The sequence below is a fragment of the Solanum dulcamara genome, chromosome 5 (genome assembly GCF_947179165.1).
Source record: "Solanum dulcamara chromosome 5, daSolDulc1.2, whole genome shotgun sequence".
In the NCBI taxonomy this organism is placed as follows: Eukaryota; Viridiplantae; Streptophyta; class Magnoliopsida; order Solanales; family Solanaceae; genus Solanum; species Solanum dulcamara.
The window spans coordinates 68,378,601-68,404,544 of record NC_077241.1 but is presented as its reverse complement, the minus strand read 5'-3'; the positions used below and the strand labels follow the sequence as shown (position 1 = coordinate 68,404,544).

Sequence of the window (25,944 nt, the reverse complement as noted above, 5' to 3'; positions counted from 1 at the left end):
AATTTTATTTTCATTAGTAGAGGTCTTGCTATCAATTGCAGGCGCTTAATAAATGACTCTACAAGGCCATTTTGAGTATGAACACGAGCAACAGGATATTCAATTTTTATCCCAATTGATAAGCAATAATCATCAAAAGCTTGAGATGTAAATTCTCCAGCATTATCAAGGCGAATAACTTTAATTGGATAATCTGAAAATTGCACCCTTAATCTTATTATTTGTGCTAACAACTTCGCAAATGCCAGGTTGTGAGATGATAAGAGGCACGCATGAGACCATCTTGATGATGCATCTATTAGGACCATAAAATATCTAAACAATCTACTAGGTGGATGAATAGGTCCGCATATATCCCCATGTATACGCTTTAAAAAGCCAGGAAATTTGATGTCAACCTTCAGGGTTAATGATTTGATAATTAATTTGCCTTGATAATAAACAACACATGAAAATTCATCATTCGTAAGAATCTTCAGATTGTTTAACCGATGTTCAGTTGAATTTTCAAAAAATTGTCTCATTATTATTGATTCAGGATGACCTATTCGATCATGACATAACACAAATACATTTAGATCAGTAAACTTCTAGTTGACAATCAAACGTGCTTCAATTGTACTAATTTTTGCATAGTATATGCCAGACGATAAAGTTAATAATTTTTTCAAAATATATTACTAGCCTGAGACACTCTTGGTTACACCAAGATATTCAGTATTCATTTCATTTAGTGTCTCAACATGATATTCATTTCTGCGGATATCTTTAAAACTTAACAAGTTTCTTGGGATTTAGAAAAGAATAATATATCTTCTATAACAATCTTTGTTTCCTTAGGCAAAAATATAATGCTCTTCGGAGCCTTCAATAAATTTTTAACTATCCAAAATTGTATAACATTTGTTTTTCTTCTAAGCAAGTAGAAAAAATATTTTTTGTCTTTAAAAATGCATGAGTCGTTCCACTATCAATTACACAAATATTATCGTGATTGATTATTGATTCAAAAATAATTGAGGCATATCCATATTTTTCTTCAAAAAGAAATAAGTTAGATGTTATAATTTAAACATAGCTCATTATACAAATTTTATTTATTTACATCAATTAGAAAAATATAAACATATTATTTAGTACAGACAAATGAAAAAAAAATATTTAACTATTATCAGGTATATCAATATTCATATTTCCTTCCAAAAAATTGAAGAAACCAGCTACATCTAGATGCATAGGCTCAATATAGCTAAACCAAATATTTTGATAACCGACAGGTCCGTGACCTGTGCCCCATACCTCCACATCTATGAGATATACTTTTTGAATTTTTTTTTGGTATGGCTTCTTTCTTTTGACTTTTCTTTTTTTATTGGTGATCATTTTTCGGTGTCAGCCGGGCATCATGATTATAATTTTTTTTCGACCATGACCACGACTGGGGCCATAACCTCTTTCACGTTGGTTATAATTTGTCTGATTCACTTCAGGGAGTGACAAAGAATTAACAGGCCGACTATCATGATTTTTCATTAACAGTTCGTTGTGACGTTCAGCAATAAGAAGGTGAAAAAATAATTCAGAATATTTTTTAAACCCCTTTTCGCGATATTGTTGCAGGAGCATATTTGTGGGTGGAAATGTGAAATATATTTTTTCAAGTTTGTCTTGCTCATTAATTTCTTCTCCGCATAAATTTAACTGAACTATAATTCTAAATAAGACAGAATTATATTCGGTTATATTTTTAAAATCTATTAATCCCAAATTGAGTCAATCATGACGTGCCTCTGGAAGGATAAGCAATTTCATGTGGTCATGTCTTTCTTTTAGATTCTTTCACAGTTTAAGGGGTCTTTTAATGTGAGGTACTATAATTTTAACCCTCATCAAGATGGTGGCGGAGAAATATCATGGCTTTGGCACGGTCTTGAGTAGATGTCATATTGTCATCTTTGATGGTGTCTGTCAGACCCATCGATTCTAGGTGTATTTCGACATTTAGTGCCCATTATGAGTAGCCTTTTTCAGATATATCAATAGCAATAAATTCAAGTTTATAGATATTTGACATTTTAAGAAAATAAAATTTTTACCGTTTTGTTATCTTTTTAAAATAACTCAAAGTGATGGAGGCTCGTGCTGATAACGTGTTATAAAATAAATTAACATAGCAATTTAATCACAAAGAAAAATAGTAAAAGAAAGGAAGAGAATTACGTCTTTTTATTTGCATAACAGCAGTGGCTATTTATAGGTACTGCTAAAGATGAAAGTTAACAAGTTGAGGGGGACACATTGCAGACAACTTTAAGTGGAGAGAAAAAATTAAAAGGAAAAAGCATAAGAAAAAGGAAAGGAAAGGTAAAAGTGACATCCACTATTTATAACAAATAAAACTCTCTCTCTTCCGTTTTTTCTCTTTCTTTTTTCTCTCTCTAATTCTTCTTTTCTTTTTTTGTCCCTTTTTCCTCTGTTTTTTGTCCATGTTTTTCTTTCTCTTTCTCCCCTTTTTAGAAATAATGATTAATTATTTTAATTTTAAACTTAATTTTGAATTCAATATTATAGAAATGATGTTTTAACTATTTTTTAAATTAAATAATTTTTTTATATAAATAGATATATAATGCATTTCTAACACAATAAAAAGAAATAAATATAAACGATAAGTGTAATATATTTTAAATTCAATATATTATACTTATTATAGAGATGTTTTAATGCACGTGGTGAATATATAACTAAAATATTTTTAATACAATAATATATTTCATTAATAAGAGAAAAAAATAAAAAATAATTATAATAGATTTTGAATTCAATATATTATAGGCATGTTTCAATGTACGTGATGAATATATATAAAAAATATATTTAATACAATAATATATTTCGTTAATAGAAAAAAAATAAAGAAATATTATACTAGATTTTGAATTCAATATATTATAGGCATGTTTCAATGCACGTGGTGAATATATAACTAAATATTTATAATACAATAATATATTTTAGCACCATTAATAAGAGAAAAAATAAACAATAATTAAAATACATTTTGAAATCAATTTATGATACATATTATATGCATTTTTCAATAAATGTGATGAATATATAGTTAAAATATTTTTAATACAAATATATTATAAGTATTATATGTGAATTTCAAATACTTCGATACTATTTAAATTAGTTTAAATTAGGATAATTAATTATTATTTAAAAAAAGGGAGAAAGAAAAAGAGAAAGAGAAAGAGAAAGAGAAAAAGAAAGAGAAAAATAGATAGAAAAAGAAGAAGAAAGAAGAAGCCGCAGAGAGGGGGAGAGAGAGAGAGAGGGGGGGGGGGGGTAATAGAATGATTTTAGTTATTAATTAAGATAAATATGCTATAGATCGTAATTAAAAAAGTACCCTAAAAAGGGATAATTATTAATCTAAAAGAGTTCATTTATGTAAAAATTTCAAATATAAAGTACTATATAGGTGTCATTTGGTCCCAAGTATCCAAATATTCTTGGTAATGTTATTCTTGGGAGAAATTTTGGTCATCATACGTTTGGTCCCAAATTTTTCCAAGTTTTGGTGAAATTTTAAAAAAATTTATTTTGAACCTTTAAGTTCTAAAAATTAGTAAAAATACTCATAAGTTTGTGTTATCATTTTATAATGAACATATTTTGTTAAAAAGAAACTTGTAACATAATTGATAATAATCAACAACAACAAAATAACATTATAAGCAAGAGTAATACATTAATCGAATTAAAAACAAATTATTCTATTTTTCAAACCTTGTCATTCAAACTATTCTTTTCCGGGGGAGGTAATACCAAACTTTTCTTTTATAAAATCTTCTCATATTATAAGAACAATCTCATTCCTGCAAACTTTCATTTCTAGATCAAGACGAAACAATATTGTTACTCTGAGTCAATTGTTCATCATTTTCTTCAACGATCATATCATCATTTTCATATTCAGTAAATATTTCATAGATAAGTTTTATTTAAGAGGGATTAATGGTATTGGATGATCATATTAGTGGAGTACGTTGGTAGATAAACATTTAGTTGGAATTAATAAATGATTGATGTTTTTATAAAATATAAAAGTTTGGGGTTATTTTTAAATTTTTAAAACTTCTCAAGTTCCCAAGTTCTAATTTTGTTTAGAACTCAGGAACTTGGGATTTTGCCAAATATATTTGTCAAATAATTGCAAATTGTATGGACAAACACAAGTTCTCAATTATTTTTTAAGTTTTTCCCAAAAAGTACTTGGAGGCAAACGCTCACATAGTCCGGACCGTTTGCACTTTTGTCCCTGTTTTATGCTAGTCTTTAATTTAAGTTTTTATGCTTTATTTTGTAATAATCTTTAATTTTTATCCTTCAAATTAATTATTTTTTAAATTTTTGTTGTTACTTCTAATTTAAAATGAAAATTATAGACCAAATTACTTTTAAGTAGGACCTAATTTCGCTGGACAAAGATTTAGAAAACTTTCAACGTGGATGTGACATTTATGGAATACAATGCTAAGTCTAATTTTTTTTTATTTTTGGAAGTGTTTGATAAATAAAAAAGTGCTTAAAATAAATTAAACTTAAAAATTGGTCCCTTATTTTTTTTTCTTTTTGACTTAAAAGTCATTTTTGACTTAAAATTCATTTTTTAAAACCAATTCAAACGGGCTTTAAATAGTGTTTTTAGCTTGGACAAACTTCTTTAAAAAAACTGCTCATTCCAAAAATCCAACATTTGAATTGAACAACTTTCCTGAAGTCTTTACTCTGATAGATAATTAAGATATGAAGTTAGGATTGATTGAAGCAAACTTCAGATGCAATTGTTTGAAGTTTAATATGCCCAAAACCACAATGACAATTCATATCTAGTTCAACATCCTTTGTCAAGTAACTTGTACAACCCAAGGATCCCTAAGACATAATCTACAATGTTAAACATGCAATCCTAATCTACACTAGAACCATTCCAACATTTAAACACAATAACCTGGCCGCTCATGGACCAATATGACCACATATCACAAGGAATGACCTGATTCACTCAAGAAATCAATACACATGAAAACAATGATTCAGTGATATACATTTTTACTTTAATTACTAAGATTAATTGTTTGATTTAGTATAGACGCAACGAATATAGATAAATATTCAAGTTCCTTAACTACACACAATCTATCTTGTTCCCTCTATTTTTACTTACTATGTAGGTAAGTAAAAAAAGAGATACCTCATCTTTTATAGCTTCTCAGAGAAGAGGTTGATCAATTAGTACTGAAAATTGGTGACCTATTAGGACTATCTCAGTATGGTGTGCCATACCTCTTGGTAATTTTTTTGATACTGTACTCCCAATAGAGAGATAAATGGTTTGTGAATTCTTTTATTCAAATCATAGATGATCAATTTCAGTGTAGAATTGTATTTGGGGAGAAATTGTATCATGAAGTTCGTTGTTACTACCATATCTTATGGAAAGAACCTAATGTTTTGTCAACATATATATAGGTTTAATATATAGTCTTAAACTTCTCAACATATTCCATTTAGATATTCAAACTAAGTCATGTTTCAATTAAACGTTTCAACTTCTAATAACGTTTTCTAATTAGTTACTTTCGACTCAAATTTTGCAAAAACGAAATTGTGCGTTTCTTCATTCGTATATTAGATACTAGTTTTGGACACGTGCGTTGCATGTGTACCCTATATCAATAAGATAAAATATTATGAAGTCAATGAATATTGTTAAAAAATATGTTTGTGTTAGAATTAAAATTAAATAAAAAGCGCATACTTAAAAACACGAATGATGATCATATTTAACAAACTTGCTAAGCAAAAATGACTCCGCAATAGTCCTCGAACCCCAATTCAAAATCAACTATCCCACTTTCCCCATAGATTGAAATAAATGTTGTTATGACCCGTGAAGAGACTTTTTAAATAATTTGGAAGAAGATGAAATAGATCTTTATCTTTAGAGGAAAAAATACATATCAAAGATCTCTTCTTAATTTGAATGAATTCCACCTTCTTTCAAACTAACATACATATATAGTAGCAACTTTGTGGATAAAATTAGCAATAAGTTACTATTAAATAATATGCATGTTTTCACCTCCAATTAAATAAACACCACTCCTAAACATGTATCATAAGATAAGCAGAAAGCATAGAGAGTGAAGGTAAAACATCGAATGAAATTAGCATCGTGCTTTATGACTTTTTTCTTCTTTCTCCCCCCTAACCTCCACCATCGTGTATTAAATTTTCAATACAATATAACTTTTTGAATTCTCTAAGTTTTTTCATATCAGAAAAGAAATATTGATTAATATATTTAATTATGACATAACAACTTTTTCAACTTTTGAGGACATTTTTGTAATCCAACTTTCAGCCTAGGGGGTTCCCACTTTTAATAATATATGATATGATGATGATAGTTAAGTTAACCATATAAAATATGTCATCTCCTTCAGTTATAAGTATTAACCTCAAATAGAAAATATTTGAAATTTTACGATTTATTAATCCTAATATATGATATATCTGTCCTTGAATAAAAACACACATGCAACATACATTCATACATAATGTAGTGTGAGGTAGCAAATTATGAATGTATTAGTTTCTTGTGGAAAACATAGAATGATAAATGCAGAAGGTTACCTCTTTCATGTAGAATATTCCCGCCATAGCGGCATCGCCATGACAGGATAGAACCTGTCATAGAGAGATGGTGTCTATCCGAAATAACTTAAATCATAAATTGTTTGCCCCCACCTAAGTAACGATGATTCGGATCGTTACATAAACATAGTTCTTCATATATTACTATATACTATAAAGTCCATCCGTACGTAATTAAAATTAAATGATAAGTTTAGTTATTAAGCATTAGATGTTTTGGTAACAGAGATAAATAATGTTGAATTGATTCAAGTGCTTAGTAGAAAGTGCTATATATATATGAGGGAGGGACAAACAAGAGATTGTTGAGGTTGTGAATAAAGTTTACATTGGTAGCTAGAAAAGAAAGTAAGTTATTTACGATGTTTTGAATAGTACTCTAATGGGTGTGAGACCTTTCAGAGAAAATTATCGTGTAAGTTGGCCTAGCGTGGACGATATGACACTACATTAAGAGTATTAATTTTTGAATTGTTTTAGTCCAATAAACCTTTATTTGTAGCTTTGAAGATGCACAAACTAAAAAAAAAAACCTCTTCAGATTAGCCCATAAATGGTGATGATTCATGTGAAACTTAGTTTAAGGGAGAGATTATTTTGGGTGTATGAACAAAGTTCCACAATAGTAGTTGAAAAGAAAAATAAGATATTTGTGGGAGTGTGAGGGCATCTTTTAGAAAAAATTGTACAGATTTAATTCAAAGTGGACAAGTTAAGAATATTTCTAAATGATTTGGCCCGATGGAGATGTCCTCCTAATACGGTTTGAATATTTTGTGAACTCCATCAGAAATCTTATATCCTTGTACATGATGGAACATGTTATATTATTCCTAGAGGCGGATCCACATTGAACAGAAAGGATGCACGTACATCCATTAATTTCAAATTTATATATGAAATTACTATATATTTTATTATCCATTCTACCAAACACAAGTGTGTTGGGTGGCACATTGGTTGTAGTTGTTTTTTGTACTGATGACTCAACCTTAATTAACCACTAAGTGATATCTCTCAATTACATCAATGACGCTGAATAAATATTATTATTATTAGACCAAAAATCATATTTAATCTATATACCTGTATTTTTGTCACTGTACAATGATCAATCATTGAAAATTTATTGATGTTTATGACTCTATAAATAGAGGTTTATTCCTTCTAACTGGGTAACATTCATAATGTAGTCCTAGGGGCTTTGAGAGTTTTGTGTAGGAGGAGAAACGGTGAGACACAAGTGTTACGTTAGCACTTGTGTGAACCTCTTTTTATTCCGAGTGAATTGTGTGAGGTTGTTTTTCTCGATATTTGTACTCTCATATTTATAGTGGATTGCTCATCTCCTATTGTGGACGTAGGTCAGTTGACCGAACCACGTTAAATGTTTGTGTCTTTTTTGGTATATTTCTCGCTTGTTTTCTTACTCATGGTCTTTCGAGATTTGCATTACTAGCTTCCGCATGACACCTAATTATTTCGCTCCTAACAAGTGGTATCAGAGCAAGGTTGAGAAGTATCATTAGATTAGAATGGTCGTGGAAGAGAAATTATTTGAGGTTGAGAAGATACACACTCAAGAAAATCCTTCAGATATGCTTACTAAAGTAGTGAACGCAGAAAAACAGGAGTTTTGTAGAACAGCGGCAGACATGAAGCCTGTCAAGAGTTCATCTACTTGAAGCCCATTTGGCCTCTTGGCTAGAGGGGGAGTTTGTTGGGCTATGACCCATGTTCCAGCCAAAGGCCCATGGCCTAATCCTAGTTGTAAAAGGATTTGAATAATTCTCCTAATTTGGTTTTCAATTCTATTTGGAAAAGGATTGGAATTATAATCCTAATTGAAGTTGGTTTTGGCTTTAGGAAAAGTATCACTCTATAAATAGGATGATTTGAGAGAATTATGTAATTGCTCATTGGTAGTGTCTTTGAGAGACGTTAGGCACATAAAAGAGGTTTTTGAGAGAGCTTTCAACAAGAGAGAAGAGAGAAGAAAAGAGTGTTTTCCGCAAAAGTTCTGCCTCTCCGATCAGTAACCTTCAAATTGCGTTTGCCGATTCATTAACCGTTAGATCGGGCTGAAATTTTTACTGAGTGATCCTAACATTTAGTGTTTGATTTGAACGGTGGAGATCGGATTTGGAGGTCAGCAACATGCCATTTTAGGTCCCGAACAGTAGCTCTATTTTGGGTGATTTTCTTCCTATTACTTTTGTTGGTATAACTATTGTTTCTCCTTACTTGGCAATTGTTGTGTAGACATTTAGGAGAATATTTATAACCCTCTTATTATTATAGTGGAGCAATTTAGATTTTGAAGATCCCGTGGTTGTTACCTTCGATTTAAAAGGTTTTTCCTCGTTAAATTTGGTGTTATTTATTTTCTCTATTTTTGGGTTTGCGTCCTTCCGTCATAACAAGTGGTATCAGAGTAAGGTTAAAAATGGGTGTTCATCTTGGCGGGTTCAGTTCTAGCTGCAACTTTTTTGACAGTAATAAAGATTTTTATTAGAGAAATTTTTCAGAGAAGTTCTCTGTGCCGAGACAGAGATTTTGCAGAGGAGATTTTGAAGATGGAAATGCAACCTGTTAAAGATTATGTAAAGAAGATGGAACAAATTTATTTTATCATAAATTCAGTCCAAGGGGAAAAATTGTTGGGTGTTTGCCTTGACTTTTTTAGTATATTTAGGTTTTCGTTTTCCTTAAAGGAAAACACAATATCTCTGTAACACCCCAATTTTTTTTCCACTAAGATTCGAACCATTCTTCATGTACGTATAAGATCGAACTCGAAGGCTTCAATTTGTATATATGATCTATGATTAATTCATAAGTATTTAAAATATTATATGTGATTTAGGGTCATAAGGAATCCCAAAAAAATCAAGCCAAGTCCAAAGAATTCCTTTCGGCTAAGTTTCCGAATGAGTTAGTATAAGGGTCAACTTCAAATGACTATATCTCCTAAAGTATAATGAACTGGGTATCCCATAACCTATCAAATTAAAGGTCTTTGAGTCTTGTTTCCAACGCCACCAAGATTGTATTTTTCCGAGTTCGGAGTCAAAAGTTATGCTTGATCGAACAGAGAAGACCTGCAGCGAATTTTGGCCGATTTTCCAGATTTTGTAGGGATATTTTAATAAAATTACCTAATATCTAGATACATAACTGGACGCATTTTGGATCATAATTTCAGTCTTTTTCCTCTCCAAGCAACCCAAATCTTTATCCTCTTCTCTCTCAAATTATCTCCAATAAAATCCTCTCAAACTCAAGGATTCAAGTTTCCCTTTGAAGACCTAACATCAAGGTTTCTTCAAAATCTACACTAAGGTATGTAAGGCTACTAAAAACATGGATTAAATTCACCATGTGCCCTACATCTTATTTGAGATTGAATTTTCATAAGAATTGGGTTTTTTTGATAGATTTATGTCCTAATGAGTTCATACATCTATTAACTTGATTTTGTTATGTTGATATTGATAAGTTGAGAAATTGATAAATGTTTCATGTTTGATATGAGTTGATTGATATGAGTTGTTATACATATTTTGTTATGTCTAAGAGTTGATTGATATGAGTTGTTATACATATTTTGTTATGTTTAAGAGTTGATTGATATGAGTTGTTATACATATTTTGTTATGTCTAAGAGTTGATTGATATGAGTTGTTATACATATTTTGTTATGTCTAAGAGTTGATTGATATGAGTTGTTATACATATTTTGGTATGTCTAAGAGTTGATTGATATAAGTTGTTAAACATATTTTGTTATATTAACAATAGATAATTAACTTGCAGTAACTTGAAATACGTTGGTACATTACAATTTAATTCAACTACCAAATGATGGAACATAGAAAGAATACTAAAATGTTGGTTAGGATGTTTTCATTAGTTTAACACCTTCACAGATCCAAATTGCTAGAAATAAGATGGGGACAATATTTGATTAACCTTTTAGTTAGCATGAATTCAATTTCTGTGAGTTGATGCCTCAATGGAATTCCATTAGCATCATAAAATTAAATTATATTTAAGAAAAAGTTATATTCCTATTAGTACATTCATATAATACTTCAACTTTGATATATTCTAATAATATAGAAAAAGCTAACTTTATCATTTATTTCCTAATTTTACGTGAAGTGTTTGGTTTGGTTTGGTTTGGGACAACTTGGATAGTTATTAAATAATAATATTTGGCAAAAGAACACTATGGAAAGATATTCTTTCTAGTCAAAGGTGATGACAGAAAGTAAAGTAAGCAATATTCTTGAGATTTCCTAAAAATAAAAATAAAAAAAAAGATATAGACTAGGCCATTGTCTTTTACATGCCTTAAAAATATATATATAAGATTGGGGTTAATTGGATAATATGATTGGTCAAGAGGCTTGATTTGGGATAGAATTGATGAATTGACAAAGGTCCATATGAGACTGGTCGATATGATTAGATTGAATTGATTGGATAGAGTTTTATGAGCATTGAGTCTTGGGAGGAGTATCGAACACCGAATTGGGTAAGAGTAAGTAATAACTCGAATCCAATAACTACGTCGCCAAACGTAGGAAGGAATTGGACCATTAAAGTCGGATGTTTTCCAAATTACTGTCCTGATATAATAGGACTTGATTAGTTATGAATTTATGATTTGTTGATTCATTCGTACCCTGGCAAGGTATGAACGGACGTGGCAACAACGTCGGCTTGTTGTACTATCACTGACTCATAAGTGATGGTTGTCGGATAAGAGAAACTCCCATATAGGTCTTGATAGTACTCTAAGTCGGATTGGGATGGATTGGGCTGGATTGTATGTGATTGGTCCTGTCTAAATTATATTTTGTTTAGACTCAGAACATCTTGATTGAGTTGTACCTTCTTCTGAGTTGAGATTCTGAGTTGATTTGATCCCACCTTGATGTATGTTTCATTCGGCCATTTTACATACTCGTACATTCCATGTACTGACGCCATTTAGCCTGCATCGTTTCATGATGCAGAGACAGGTACTAGAGATCATCAACAGGCGCATCGTTGAAGATCTATTCACTTCCAGCTAGTTGGTGAGTCATCCTTGTTTTCGGAGGATACCACAGTTATCTTTCTAGCTTTGAGTTAGTTTTCCTTTATTTTGATTTGTGGTAGCCATGAATTTGTCATTGGCACCTCTTATATTATTGATAGAGGCTTTATAGACTAGAGTGTGGATGATGTTGAATTGTTTCGTTGTGACTAGTTTTATTTTTTCTAGTTGCTGAATGGAGATGTGGTTGGCCTTTGGCTTTATTATGAATAGTATTCTTATAATTTGAGTCTTCCGCTAATAGAGTGTAACTGAATGAAAGTGTGATTGGACCAAGTGGTTCGCTTGAAGGCCAGAAATGGTTTTCGAGTGCCGGCCACGTCTAGGGTACCCTCCCGGGGCGTGACAATCTCCATATTTGGCTAGTCTTTTTTCTTATAGAAAAAGGTTTATGACTCTATAAATAGAGGTTTATTCCTTCTAACTGGGTAGCATTTATAATATAATCCTAGGGGATTTGAGAGTTTTGTGTAGGAGGAGAAACGGTGAGACACATGTGTTACGTTAGCATTTGTGTGAACCTCTTTTTATTCTGAGTGAATTGTGTGAGGTTATTTCTCTCGATATTTGTACTCTCATATTTATAGTGGATTGCTCATCTCCTCTTGTGGACGTAGGTCAGTTGACCGAACCACGTTAAATGTTTGTGTCTCTTTTGGTATATTTCTCGCTTGTCTTCTTACTCATGGTCTTTCGAGGTTTGCATTGCTAGCTTCCGCATGACACCTAATTATTTTATTTCTAACACAAATAAGTATATTAGCCGATTTTCAAATCACAATGAATAAAACCTTTACGATGAACATGAGAAATCCCGGCTAAGATCTGAAAAGTATAGTATGAAACCTCTGATTCGCCGAGCATCATCTTCGATGGGTTGTGAATTAAATCATGCAAAGTGTTGGGGAGGAAGCACTACAACTAAAGTTTGATATGATAATAAATAATAAAAATAAATTGGACACGAGAATTTTACGTGAAAACCCCTCAAACAGATAAGGGGAAAAACCATGGGGTAGAAGGATCTTGCTATGATAATATGGGAGTACACTGCTCTCAAATACAAGGAGAAAATAACAATTAATACTTCTCTCTTGTAAAAGGAACAACTCACTAAAGAGGACACTCAAGACTACAATATTTATCTTGGTGTATAACTTTCTTTGTGTTCTTACTCTTTTGGATTGTATGTAGGATGATCTAAATGAGGGCAAGAGGCCCTCTATTTATAGAAAACTAGAAATGCATAAAATTCACGTATTATACCTCCCTTTTTGACTACGCATTCAAAATGCGTTTTCTTTTCTTTTTGACTACGCTTTCAAAACACGTTTTATAGTATTTGACTATCTTGCATTCTCCCACTATCAATTAAATCTTCACACTATCCTTTCTACCCACTTACTGCAATATTACATTTCTGCTAGGCCAACAGAAGATCGACACCATATAAATTTGTTACTGTTGATCGGCTTCGTAAACATATCTGTTAGGTTGTCATTAGTGTGAATTTTTTGAATATCCACATTGCCTTCTTCCACCTTCTCACAAACAAAGTGATACTGAACTCGTATGTGCTTTGTCCTTGAATGAAATATCGTATTCTTTGCAAGATGTAAAGCGCTCTGACTTTCACAAAATAGAGCAACCTTCTCTTGTTTGTGCCCGAGCTCCTCCAGTAATATCTACATCCATATTGCCTCTTTGCTAGCTTGTGTAGCTACTACATATTCTGCTTCCATCGTAGATGTAGCCACAATAGATTGCAGTTTTGAAACCTAGCTTACAGCTCCTCTAGCAAGAGTAAACACATAACCTGTGGTGGACTTAGTTTTATCAAGATCACCTGCATAATCTGAATCAACATAACCTTTAACAGTAAAATCTGATCTTCCATAACACATTGCAACATCTGAGGTACCCTTGATGTATCTCAGGATCCTCTTAACAGTATTCCAATGCTCTCTACCAGGATTAGCCATGTATCGACTGATCACTCCCACTGCTAATGCAATGTCAGGTCTTGTACATACCATGACGAACATTAAACTTCCCACTGCTGATACATACGGTACTCGAGACATCTCCATCCTCTCTGCTTCATTGCTAGGACTCATTCTTGAGTATAACTTGAAATTAACAGGAAGTGGGGTAGAAATTGACTTACAATCTTGTATCTTGAAGCGTTGCAAGATTTTCTTCAAGTAGTTCTTTTGAGAAAGCCAAATCTTCCTATTATTTCTGTCTCGGTGAATTTGCATTCCTGGAATCTTGTTTGTTGGTCCCAAGTCCTTCATTTCAAACTCCTTAGCCAATTGTGCCTTTAAATTTGTGAGACAATCTTTGTTGGGGCCTGCTACAATATGTCATCAACATACAACAGCAAAATAACAAAATCGTCATCACAAAATCTCTTGTAATAAACACAAGGATCTGAACTATGTCTGTTGTATCCAAGACTTATAATGAAGGAATCAAATCTCTTATACCAATATCTCGGTGCCTGTTTGAGACCGTATAGAGATTTTTTTAACCTACAAATCAAGTTCTCTTTTACCTGTTCTTCAAAACCTTCTGGTTGGAGCATGTAAATTTCTTCTTCAACCTCTCCATGAAGAAATGCAGTTTTGATATCTAACTGCTCCAAGTACAAGTCAAATGTAGCACCCATCGCCAAGACCACTCGAATTGTTGTGAGTCGAACCACCAGAGAAAATATCTCATTGAAGTCTATACCTTTTTTCTGAGCGAATCCTTTCACCACCAATCTTACACGATACTTTTCCACTTGATCATTACTATTGCGTTTGATCTTGTAGACCTATTTGTTTCCAATGGCTTTTCTTCCTTGTGGAAATTGAACAAGATCCCATGTTTTATTTTCATGAAGAGCTTCAATTTCTCCTCGCATTGCTGCCATCCAAATAGATGATTCTTGGCCTTTCATAGCCTCATGAAAAGTTGTAGGCTCTCCATCCTCTGTTAATAGACAGTATGCAACATTGCCCTCTATAGAATAATCTGAGTGCCAAGCTGGTTCTTTTCTCTTTCTAGTTGACCGTCCAACTTGTGGAGTTTTGATCTAAGCTTGCTTTTGTTCTTCGTGCTCTGATATTGCCTCAGAAGAAATTGGAGCTTCTTCTATTTCGTCAACTTTAATTGTAGTAGTCTTTGATTTTTCTTTTGAAGTGCTACCTTCTTTTGCATGTATCTTGTTTTCAATAAACACAACATCTCTGCTGATTACCACCTTGCGGGCAGTGGAATCCCACAAGCGATACCCTTTGACTCCATCAGCATACCCTAAGAAAATGCATTTCGAGGATTTCGAATCCAACTTTAATTTTTCTTGGGTGTTATACATAACATAAGTAGGACTTTCGAATATATGTAAGCGAGAATAATCATCTGATTTTTCTATCCACATCTCCATTGGCGTTTTCAAATCAATTGCGATTGATGGTAACCGATTGATCACATAACTGGCGGTTTTGACTGCTTCTGCCCAGAATGGTTTTTCCAATCCTGCATTTGCCAACATAGCTCTTGTCTGTTCCAACAAGGTTCTGTTCATCCGCTTTGCTACTCCATTTTGTTGTGGAGTATATGCCACCGTGAACTGCCTTTTAATACCTTCTTGTTTACAGAAGTTATCAAATTCATCACCAGTGTACTCTCCTCCATTATCTATCCTCAAACACTTGATCTTTTTCTTAGATTCAAGTTCCACCCGTGCTTTGAATTCTTTGAAAACCGAAAAAACATCTGCCTTTCTTTTGATTGGATATACCTAACTTCTCCTGGAGTAATTGTCGATAAATGACACAAAATATTTAGCTCCTCCTAAGGACTCCATCGGTGATTGCCAGACATCAGAGTGGACCAGATCTAATATTTCTTTGCTTTTAACAGAGAAACTGCTAAACTTTAGTCTATGTTGCTTACTGGTAACACAATGCTCACAAAAGGGTAGTGAAACCTTTTTGAGCCCTGGAAGAAGCTTTTGCTTAGCAAGAATCTTCAAATCTCATTCCGACATATAGCCAAGTTTACGATGCCACATCATCGTTGATTCTTTAAATTAACTTGCTGACGCGATTGATGCTTCTCCTTCTTGGTGTGTTTCACCTTTAAGCACATATAGATTTGCAACAAGTTTTTCCGCTTTCATCACTATAAACGTTTCTTTTGATATTTTCATGACTCCATCATGAATCTTATATAAACATCTATTATCATCTAATTGTCCCAAAGACAATATATTTTTCTTCAAGTCTTTTACATGTCGTACCTTCTGGATGGTGCATACTGTGCCATCATACATTTTTATTTTAATGGACTCAATACCAATAACATCCAAAGCATGATCGCCTCCCATGAACACAAACCCTCCAAATATAGGATTATATTGATGGAACCATTTCCTCCCGAAAGTCATGTGCCATGTTGCTCATGTGTCCATGATCCAGACATCAGTGAAATATTTTCTGCCTTCATTAATTATTATTGCTTCACTATATAAAATATTTCCATCATCCGAGGTACTTGCAATATTTCATTGGGCATTTGATGACTTAAGATGTTCACTCTTCTTCTTGAACCGACAATCTTTCTTGAAGTGCCCTTTATTGCCATAGTTGTAACATTTGATATTCTTTTTACTTCTTGATTGAGATCTACCATGATTGTGACTCCCACTGGGGCCACGTTCTGTTGGTCTTTCTCTCACTATCATCAAAGCTTTATCTTGCTGCGAACTTACTTGTTTGTCTTTCTTATTTTTGTGCCAATTTTCTTCTTCTAAGACAGCGACTGTAATTTCATTGAAAACTAGACTATTCATATTGTTTGTCAGGTTGATGATGAGTTGATCATACGAGTCAGGCAGACTTTGAAGTAGAAGCTCTGCACGTTCAGTCCCCTCTATTTTGCAACCCATTGTTCTAAGTTGCGAAAATAGAATATTCAAAGTATTGATATGTTCAGTAACCGACATGGACTCTGCCATTCGAAGAGTATACAATCTTCTTTTTAAAAAGATTTTATTATGCAAAGACTTGGCCTCATACAATCTCGTAGGAGTATCCCATATTTTCTTCACCGTCCGTTTTTCAGCCACACTAGACAACACTTGATCAGCTAGTGCCAAGTGTAGATCAGCAAGTGCGTTGCTGTCTATGTTGTTCCACTTGGTGTCATTAGTAAAGTCTGTGGGTCTGCCTTCAATTGCAGCTAAGCCAAACGGCTTTATTAGTTCATACATGTATGAAGTGCTTTTAGAACTTTGACGTGCTGAAAGTTATTTTTATAAATAAGCAGTTGAGTGTTTGGATAAAAGTGCTTATGATGGGAATTTTAGGATTAAAAGAATAAAAAAAGGTAGTTTGGGAATTTAGTTATAATATAAGGGATATAAAAGTAATTTCCATGGTAAAAGAAAATGACTTTAAGCACTTTCGAAAAAAAAAGTTAGGAATCCTAACTTTTCATTTTTGACTGACTTTAAGAATTTTATGGCTTAAAGTCAGCATTAGACAAACACGTCCAAAAGCTAAAAAGGGATTTTAAGTTGGTTTTGACCAACTTAAAGCCAATCCAAACGGGCTCCTAGCAATATTCCTAATTGGTATTGGAAAAGGAATTTCCACAACGTAGCTTTCTTTCATTTGGAAAACATATATTTTAAAATACAACTACTTAAAGCTTATAATATTTATAAGTGCAAAACGTCTTTCTAGAAGTGATATTTTCTTTCATTTTTCTTCCTGAGATTGGTATGAAATTGTATGCAAATAATTTTAGTAAGAGTTTGAAAGGAAATAAGATTTTTTGGCTGCTTACAATGAATAGAAGACAATGATTTTTTCAGATCTCTTATGTATACGGAATAAAATTTTATTACGTATAAAAATAAAAATTTCTTATAAATTTATAATAAAACAAAATATAAATTGTAACTAGTCTGCAAAATCAATTCTCCCGAATTTTGGAGGTTCACACAATTACACATTATTGTATAGTATATGTTAACATACCTTTACAATAATTTTTTGATTAAATATTCCTTTAAAATATGCTAAAATATGCTAAAACACTTTAAATAACATAAAACTTCTTAGTCTCAACCCTCAATATAAAACCTTGAATACAATGAAATTCTTTTGAAAACACTATAAAAATCCTCCGAACTATTCTAAACAGATAAAAAAGCTTCTAAGAAAGTACATAATACAAAACAAGACACAACTTCCACCATGAGAAAAAGAGGAGTAGAAGTTGTCGAGAATTACCATCGTCTTCACCTATAAAATATCACTGACCCTGCATACAGACTATGTCAAGTGACATATCAAAAGTAGTATCAGTACAAACAATGTTGTACTGATATACATCATTGACAACCCAAATAAACCCCGTAACATTATGCAAATATTCACGAAAACATAATATTTCAAAGATTACCCATCCAACCTCTCATCTCCATGCCCCTACTATCCCAAGTATACCACTCATGAACTCAAGCACCTTACCTTAGCCTTCCTATCTTTTTCCGTTGCCAACTCCACCACTAAGAGCTAATCCATTCATCATACTCGATCATAACCTGATACTTTATTATTTTAGATCTTCCCCAAGCCTATCCCTTGTGACACCATAACCTTTGTGTCACCCTAAAGCTTCTCAAGTCTGACCTTTCAGATATATTCTAGATCACTTTAACATGTACATACAACAATTCAATTAAATCAATTAAGAGCAAGACTCACGGTCATCAATCTGACCTAATCACCACATGGAATATTTTCATGGGATAATTTAAGTCATAATCGTCTCAAATATGCATTGTCACGGGAGAACTTTAGTCCTTGTCTCAAGTTTTAAGAGTGCTTTAGGCGAATTCACATGAAATTTGTAATTTCGGAAGCAAAATTAAAAATTCCAGTAGTGTATATCTAAAATGTGTTTCAAAGGAGGTAAATTGCAATTTTTTATGCACGAGAGTAAGTCTTAAATGGTGGCCCCAAATTCGAGTATTTGGACTTCTAATGAGTGTGAGATGATGGGAGAGGGTTAGGTTGTTTTTTCAAAACTTTACCGTTTCTGGAAGGTTTACTAAATGCACTAAAATAAAAAAGTTTTTCTTAATCAAACTTAACATTTCCCAGTGACATTCATGTCCTTAAACGTACCAAAAGAAAAAAAAATGATTATGCTGATTTTTGCTAAAACTGGCATTTTGAAAACATACAACTTAAAATCTTAAATTAATTAGTCCACAAATTACCAACCGTCACGATCCAAAATGGGCTATGAGTGACACCCATACTTAACCTCTTAAAGGGGAGAACCAATGATACAAACTCCAACTTATATTAACTATTCAACTTATAAAATACTATAATAATGCGGAAGCCCAACTAACGAAAGTAAGAAACAACAATCCACTAGGGTCTATTACATATCATTTTCAAAATATGAAAGTCATCACATCAAGAACATTTAATTCCAGAATACTAAGTCTAAGAGAATCGAACACTAGAATAAATAAATAACATAGTTTGTGTTTGAAAACTAAGGACATCATGCCATGACTGAGAAAATCCAAAATGCACTAGAAGGAATAGCTCACCCTGAAATCTGATGTGCTGAACACTGGCTAGACCTAAGGTCAAGTCGAAGTCGCTGGTACACTCACTACACTCCACAAAAGGTAAACAAAGGAAAATTACAAGTAGGGATCAGTACAAGGTAACATGTACTGAGTAGGTATCATCGGCCGACTCAAAATAGAAATCAATATGCATAAAGTAATATCAGAAAATCAACTATATCACTTAACAGGTGGAAAACAACAAGAAAAGATCAAGTGACAACACAATAAAACAATTACGTAATGAGTCAACAATATCAAGAGTATACATGAGGACTCACGCCTCCACATCAAGGTCTTTTGAGAAATGAGTTATTTAAAATTGGGTATTATTATGTCATTTAATTTATTTTCCTTTAATATTACCATGCCGGAACGTGACACCCGATCCAATAATATCGTGTCGGCTCGTGACACCTGATCTAAATTTATCGTGTCGGCTCGTGACACCCGATCCCATATATATCGTGTCGGCTCGTGACATCCGATCCCATAATATAATAAATTTATCATTCTTTATTATCACATTTCATTTCATTAACAATATTTTATCAAGCCTCCTTTATTCAAGGCATAATTTTTGATAGGGCAAGTTCAAGATTATGGATTTCACGGTCTTGGAATTGCAGACCAATCACAACAACATATCAACTATCCAAACCACAACAATTAAGTGCATAGAAAACTTCACAATATTACTCAACGACTATCAATCACTATTAAGAGTCTCTCTATGATATAAAATAAATCATAACCTACCTTAACCGAAGAACCGAAGTCAAGCAAGCTAATTCACCAATGTTTTTCCTTTCTTTAAATGCCTCAGAATATTTTCAATCTAACAAGTATACAATATTCGTAAGCAAACGAGTCTGTAGACACCCATATAACTATAATCAATTTCCTAAATCCCAATTCTAGGGTTAAGTCTTAATTTCTACAAATAACATAATTCTAATGATTTTTCATATAATACAATACACCTAATATTTAATTACCTATCTCATAATTAAAATTTGATAATCAAATAAATTTTACAAAATCAAACCCACATGCATATTGTACACGTTACAGCAAACCAATTGTGAATGCCTTCTCTTTTCTTTTTATTTTTTTCCTAACCCAAATCCTATTACATCTAATCATTAGCCAATGATGGTAATCATTAACCCATCATTGGCAAGTATTGCAACTTTCCCATCGCCTCCAATACTTTCACTATCTCATATTCAAATTCTAATTCAATATAATATAATACAAGCTCTAACCAATTATAATTCAATATAATATAAAACAACATATTAAAGCTTCCTCAAGTTCTTACCTGAAGCGGCTTGGCAGCTGCTCTTCGATCGTCCGCAGGTAATTTCTGCCATTCTTTTCTCTTTTCTTTTCTAAACTAATTTTGTACTAAAAGTCACAAATTCCACTAACTTATTTTAATAAATAAAGTGGTATAGGATATTAAATATATCAATTTAGTCGACTAATTAAATTGGTTATCTAAAGTTACCCCTTAATTAAATAATCGTAGTTATCGAATAGTCCAAAATATCCATTAAAAATTTAAGGAATGAGTCTTTTATGAAATAAAAGCTCTAGTATTCAAAACGACCTAATGGGTCGTTACACCAACTTATTGCCATTTAACTTAATTTGCTATTTCTTCATACTGAATATTCATAATAATTGTAAAAAATGTCCAGCTAAGTCAGAAAATTCTGTATGTCTTGAAATAAAAATCTCCCAAGTACTAATCTAAGTTTTATTCTTTTAAACAAAAAAGGGCATAGCTACTTCTAAAAGAATTGTTAGATACTAGTAAAATTAATACATTAAACTTGTTTATATCAAGAAAAAGAAAATTAGAAGTTCTTGAATCACATTAAGTATCTAAAACTACAAGTCTCAAGTAACTGTGACAAAAAAATGATGAAAATGAAAAAAAAAAAAAACTATCCGAAAAAATACAATTTTTTGAAAGTTTATGTTTTTTTGTTTGGTCCGAAGACATACTTGATGATAGAATCTTTGATCGATAGCAATTCTGGAAACTCTTTTTTCAGCTTTGTCATGTCAAGTTCATTGTTACTTCGCGGGGCAACAATCACTTTGGCTTGTTCTTGAAGATCGAAATTCTGCCATTTGAATTTGGGATCAATGTAGTCTCTGTACATCTCTAAAATCTCGTTGTGGCTCACAACTCCCGGATTAGTGAAGTTCCATATCCCTCTACAGTTTCTTTTTGCCATTTCAATAGAGATTGGTAGCAGCTCATCTAGCACTGTCATGCTATTTGGGATGTTTACCACTTTATCATAACGCGTTATCTTTGTTATGAAGTTTCTCGGGTTGTTAAGGTCTGATGATATTGGCATTCTTACTCTAAGGGTGCAAACATTATCATATTCTTTTAGAAGCTCTTCAACCTGCATATATGAAGCTATGAGAAACAAAATGCCAGTGATGGAGCAGATAATTTGAAATATAAGACAATTAGCCAGGGCTAAATGAACTAGTTACCATGGCTTTGGTCTTCGAGTAGAAGGATCCTGTAAAATTTGGTTTGTCTTCCTCCTTGAATCCGATGCCTGAGCCTAGAGGGTGTCGCTCATCATACTCAAATATGCAACCTGTCGCGAAATTCATCACCATGATATCTGCTTCTCTACAGATATCAGCTAAAGATAGTGTACCAGCAACGTTAGTTCTAATTGTCTCTACTTTATGTGATTCACACCAATCGACATTAGGCCTCCCAGTAACACCAGCTGCATTGAAAACATGGGTTGGCTTTACTCTTATCATGTCATGCATTAGCGAATTCCTATCTTGCAGACGTCCTAACCCATACTCGTATGCTATTCCACGTTCTTCACAAATCTTTCCTAATAACCCTCCAATCCAACCGGTTCTTCCATAAATCAAGAACTTCAAGTCTGAGCCACTACCGTTCTTGCTTCCTTTTATAAGCTGCAATAGACACCCTTCATCATGTGAAGGCACAACGTTTGAAATTCTAGGATGTGGGCGAAGGGCTCCAGTTATATCACCCCACCAATCAGGATTTTTGGTGTACCAATCCAGGGTCATCTTTAGTCCTGCCTCCCAAGTGGTTCTTTCTTGCCACCCTAACTTCTTAAGCTTTTGATCATCTAGGAAATACCTTTGGTCATTAAAAGGCCTATCTTGGACAAGCTCGATAACTTCTTGAGCGTTCTTCCCGAATAACTTGCATATGTCCTCAGCCACGTCCAAAACTCGCCTCTCCTTCTTAGTGCCAATGTTATACACATGTCCAATCACCCCTTTATGCAATATCACATCAAATGCCTCAGCAACATCATCGGAGTACAAATAACTCCTAACATTTGTTCCATCACCATGAATTGGCAAACGCTCACCCTTCATTGCAAGGATAATGAACTTTGGAATCAACTTCTCAGGGAACTGATTTGGGCCATACACGTTATTCCCTCGAGTAGTGATTGTCGGTAGGCCATAAGACCTATTGTAAGCCATGACAAGCATTTCAGCTCCAGCTTTAGTTGCGGAATATGGATTAGTAGGAAGGAGTTGAGAAGCTTCAGGATTGCCAATGTCAGTCTCCAAATCAGTCTCACCATAAACTTCATCCGTACTAACATGAATGAATCTCTTGATGGATTTAGTCAACTTACAAGCTTCAAGAAGCACATGAGTACCATAAATGTTATTGGTTGTGAACTCGAATGAATTTCCAAATGAATTATCAACATGAGTCTGTGCTGCAAAATGCATAATTGTGTCAATTTTCTCCTCAACCAAAAGATGGTTGATAAGATCAGCACTCGTAATATCAGCCTTGACAAATTTGAAATTTGGAGATGAGTAACTTAGCTCCAAATTTTTTAGACTCGAACAATAATCGAGCTTGTCAAGAGCAACAATCCTGTAGTTAGGATAAAGCTTGGTCAATCTATTGGTTACATGTGAGGGAATGAAGCCTGCTGCACCCGTTATGAGGACATTTTTGGGTACATAAGGAGCTGGTTCGGACGACATCCTTATTTTTTGTTGCTATTTCAATACACTGTAACAGAATCATAGAAAAGAACCTGTTAGGTGATTGCTTAACATGAAAAACAGAACAACAAATTATGTTACATGTAAAGCAATCTTCACGCGGATGGGTTATATTATTTTCAAAGTATGGTGAAACACTGGCAAATTGAATCTAGCATTCTAAATATGATTGAATTTTGCCTTATCTTTTTAGCAAGCAATTCTGGTAGAAAGTCCCAACATTTTTGAACAATATATATATGTGAAAAAACCACTAAATTTCGACATTATTAAATTCAGAACATTTCTCTAATACAATATGTTTAGAGCTAAGAAACTTAAGAGATTAAATATTTCTCCAGAGAGTATTGATCATAGACTAAAACTATTCAACATCACAAATTTCTGCAGAAGATCAAATTCATTATTCTTAATGGACAAATCTGTCCACCGTAACTCTTTTATACTTCCATCGTAAGGGGTCGTTTGGTAGCCAGTTGGAATTGTGCAGTTATTAGTAATGTAGAGATGAGTTATGAGTGAATCTAGATATTAATTTATGTGTGGTTTAGTTATATATGTATTAGTTATTTCACTTTCTGTCCTGCATAAAGTAATACATAAATTCCCTCATAAGTTACGCATTATTAGTTATGGCAACCAAATGAATAATTTATTTTCAATCTACCTACCAAACTGTCATATAAATTATACAAAAATTAATATATGAATAACTTATTTCTAATCCAGCTACCAAATGACCTCTAAGTAATTGATTTTGGTTTATTTAGACATGATAAATCATTTGGATGCTCTGTATTTGATTTTAATGCAAAATAAATCAGACAAACACAACATGGTAGAAATTATCTTCCAGAAGAATTAACTAAATCAATCAGACCCACAAAATGATTACAACACCAAAAGCCAAAAAAAGAAGAAGAAGAGAGACTTACATTTTCACTTCATGGAATTTTCAGAATAGTTTTGGTGGGAAAAAATAGAGATCGCAGAGGTAAGAATAAAAGAAAGAATTAAAGTCAGAGTAATACATACATTTTGGCAAATGGATCAATTTAGTGAAAGAAATTAAAGAGGATTAATTAATGGGAGAGAAAAGTATACCAGACAGATAGCTTTAGTGAAAAGAGATAAGAATGGCTGTTGATGCGTGATAATAGCAAAAGTAGTAGAGATTAACCGCGTTTGTAGTTCCTCCTTTTCAGCTTTCAAATTAACATAATAACATGTATACATGTTAAATTTTTTTTTGTTTGTTTTCTCACTCACCAGGGGTTCGAAATCCGCATTAAAGCCTAGATGAGATCGCGCATTGCAGGGCTCATTCGGATGATGCTTCCAACAGTATTTTCTTCATAACCAAGGTTTGAATCAGAGATCTTGGGTATGGAGAAAATCTTATTGAGAGCGCCACCTCCGAGTGGGTCATACAATGTTAAACTTGGCATAATATATAAATTGACCCCTAAACATGACTTCAAATTTTAAGTATGACTTCCAACTTTTATAGTGCACAAATAGGCACTTTAACTATCCCACGTTTAAACAAAAAAACACTCGAATCCTATCCAGCAAAATGCGTGTAAAGCACTCAATTTGCGTGCTTCGGAGTAAAATTCGAGGCCAACAACAGTTAATTTTTTTTTGTTGAATTGACACTTATACCCTTAATGAATCCTTTTTATATATATCCTTTATTTATTCAAATCAAAATCTATTATCAACCAAGTAAAATGGTTGTCCACTTAAAATGGTGGATAGTCCATTTACTTTTTAAGTGGGTAAAATGCCCACTAATATTTTCCTCCACTTGTAAATATGGCTATAAATATAGCCTTAAACTTCAATGTAAAAACACACAAAACATATAAAAGAAAAGAATTACTATTACCCTCTCTATATTACTACTCTCTCTATTAATACTTTCTATATTATTTTCTTGTTCTTCTTCCTTTACAAAATTGTCAAGTAAGTTAATTTATAACACGTTATCAGCACGAAGCTCTAATTTTTCAGAAAATTAACTTCTATATCAGGTATATCTACTAAAGAAATTTAATTTTTAAGTTATCTTTGTTACTTTCAAATTAATTTTCATCATGTCAAACTTGTCAAAATTGGAATTTGTGACACTTGATATTTCTGGTAAAAATTATTTGTCATGGGTACTTGATGCTGAAATTCACCTTACCGCTAAGGGTCTTGGTGATGCTATAATTGAAGGAAATACAGCATCAAGTCAGGATAAAGCAAAGGCTATGATTTTCCTTCGTCATCATCTAGATGAAAGTCTAAAAATGGAATACTTGACAGTGAAAGATCCACTTGAATTGTGGAAAGACTTAAAAGGGAGGTATGACCACCTCAGGGCAACGGTATTGTCAAGGGCTCG

The 25,944-nt window shown here is 32.8% G+C and overlaps 1 protein-coding gene across 1 annotated transcript; it reads right to left on the bottom strand.

Moving 5' to 3' along the window:
• Positions 1 to 21,352: 21,352 nt before the first annotated feature.
• LOC129888418 (trifunctional UDP-glucose 4,6-dehydratase/UDP-4-keto-6-deoxy-D-glucose 3,5-epimerase/UDP-4-keto-L-rhamnose-reductase RHM1-like) lies at positions 21,353 to 24,651 on the bottom strand. The gene is made up of 3 exons (XM_055963398.1): positions 24,488 to 24,651; positions 22,011 to 23,559; positions 21,353 to 21,916 (listed from the first exon to the last, which is right to left on the bottom strand). Exons 2-3 carry the CDS (start codon positions 23,529 to 23,531, stop codon positions 21,473 to 21,475), a joined length of 1,965 nt encoding a protein of 654 aa, XP_055819373.1. The 5' UTR covers positions 23,532 to 23,559; positions 24,488 to 24,651; the 3' UTR covers positions 21,353 to 21,472.
• Between the last annotated feature and the right edge of the window lie 1,293 nt (positions 24,652 to 25,944).

Coding starts and splice junctions, on each gene's coding strand:
- LOC129888418 (XM_055963398.1), bottom strand. CDS start 23,531: ATGTCGTCCGAACCAGCTCCTTATGTACCCAAAAATGTCCTCATAACG. Junction 21,917..22,010: donor ACTCGAAGACCAAAGCCATG/GTAACTAGTTCA, acceptor TCATATATGCAG/GTTGAAGAGCTTCTAAAAGA.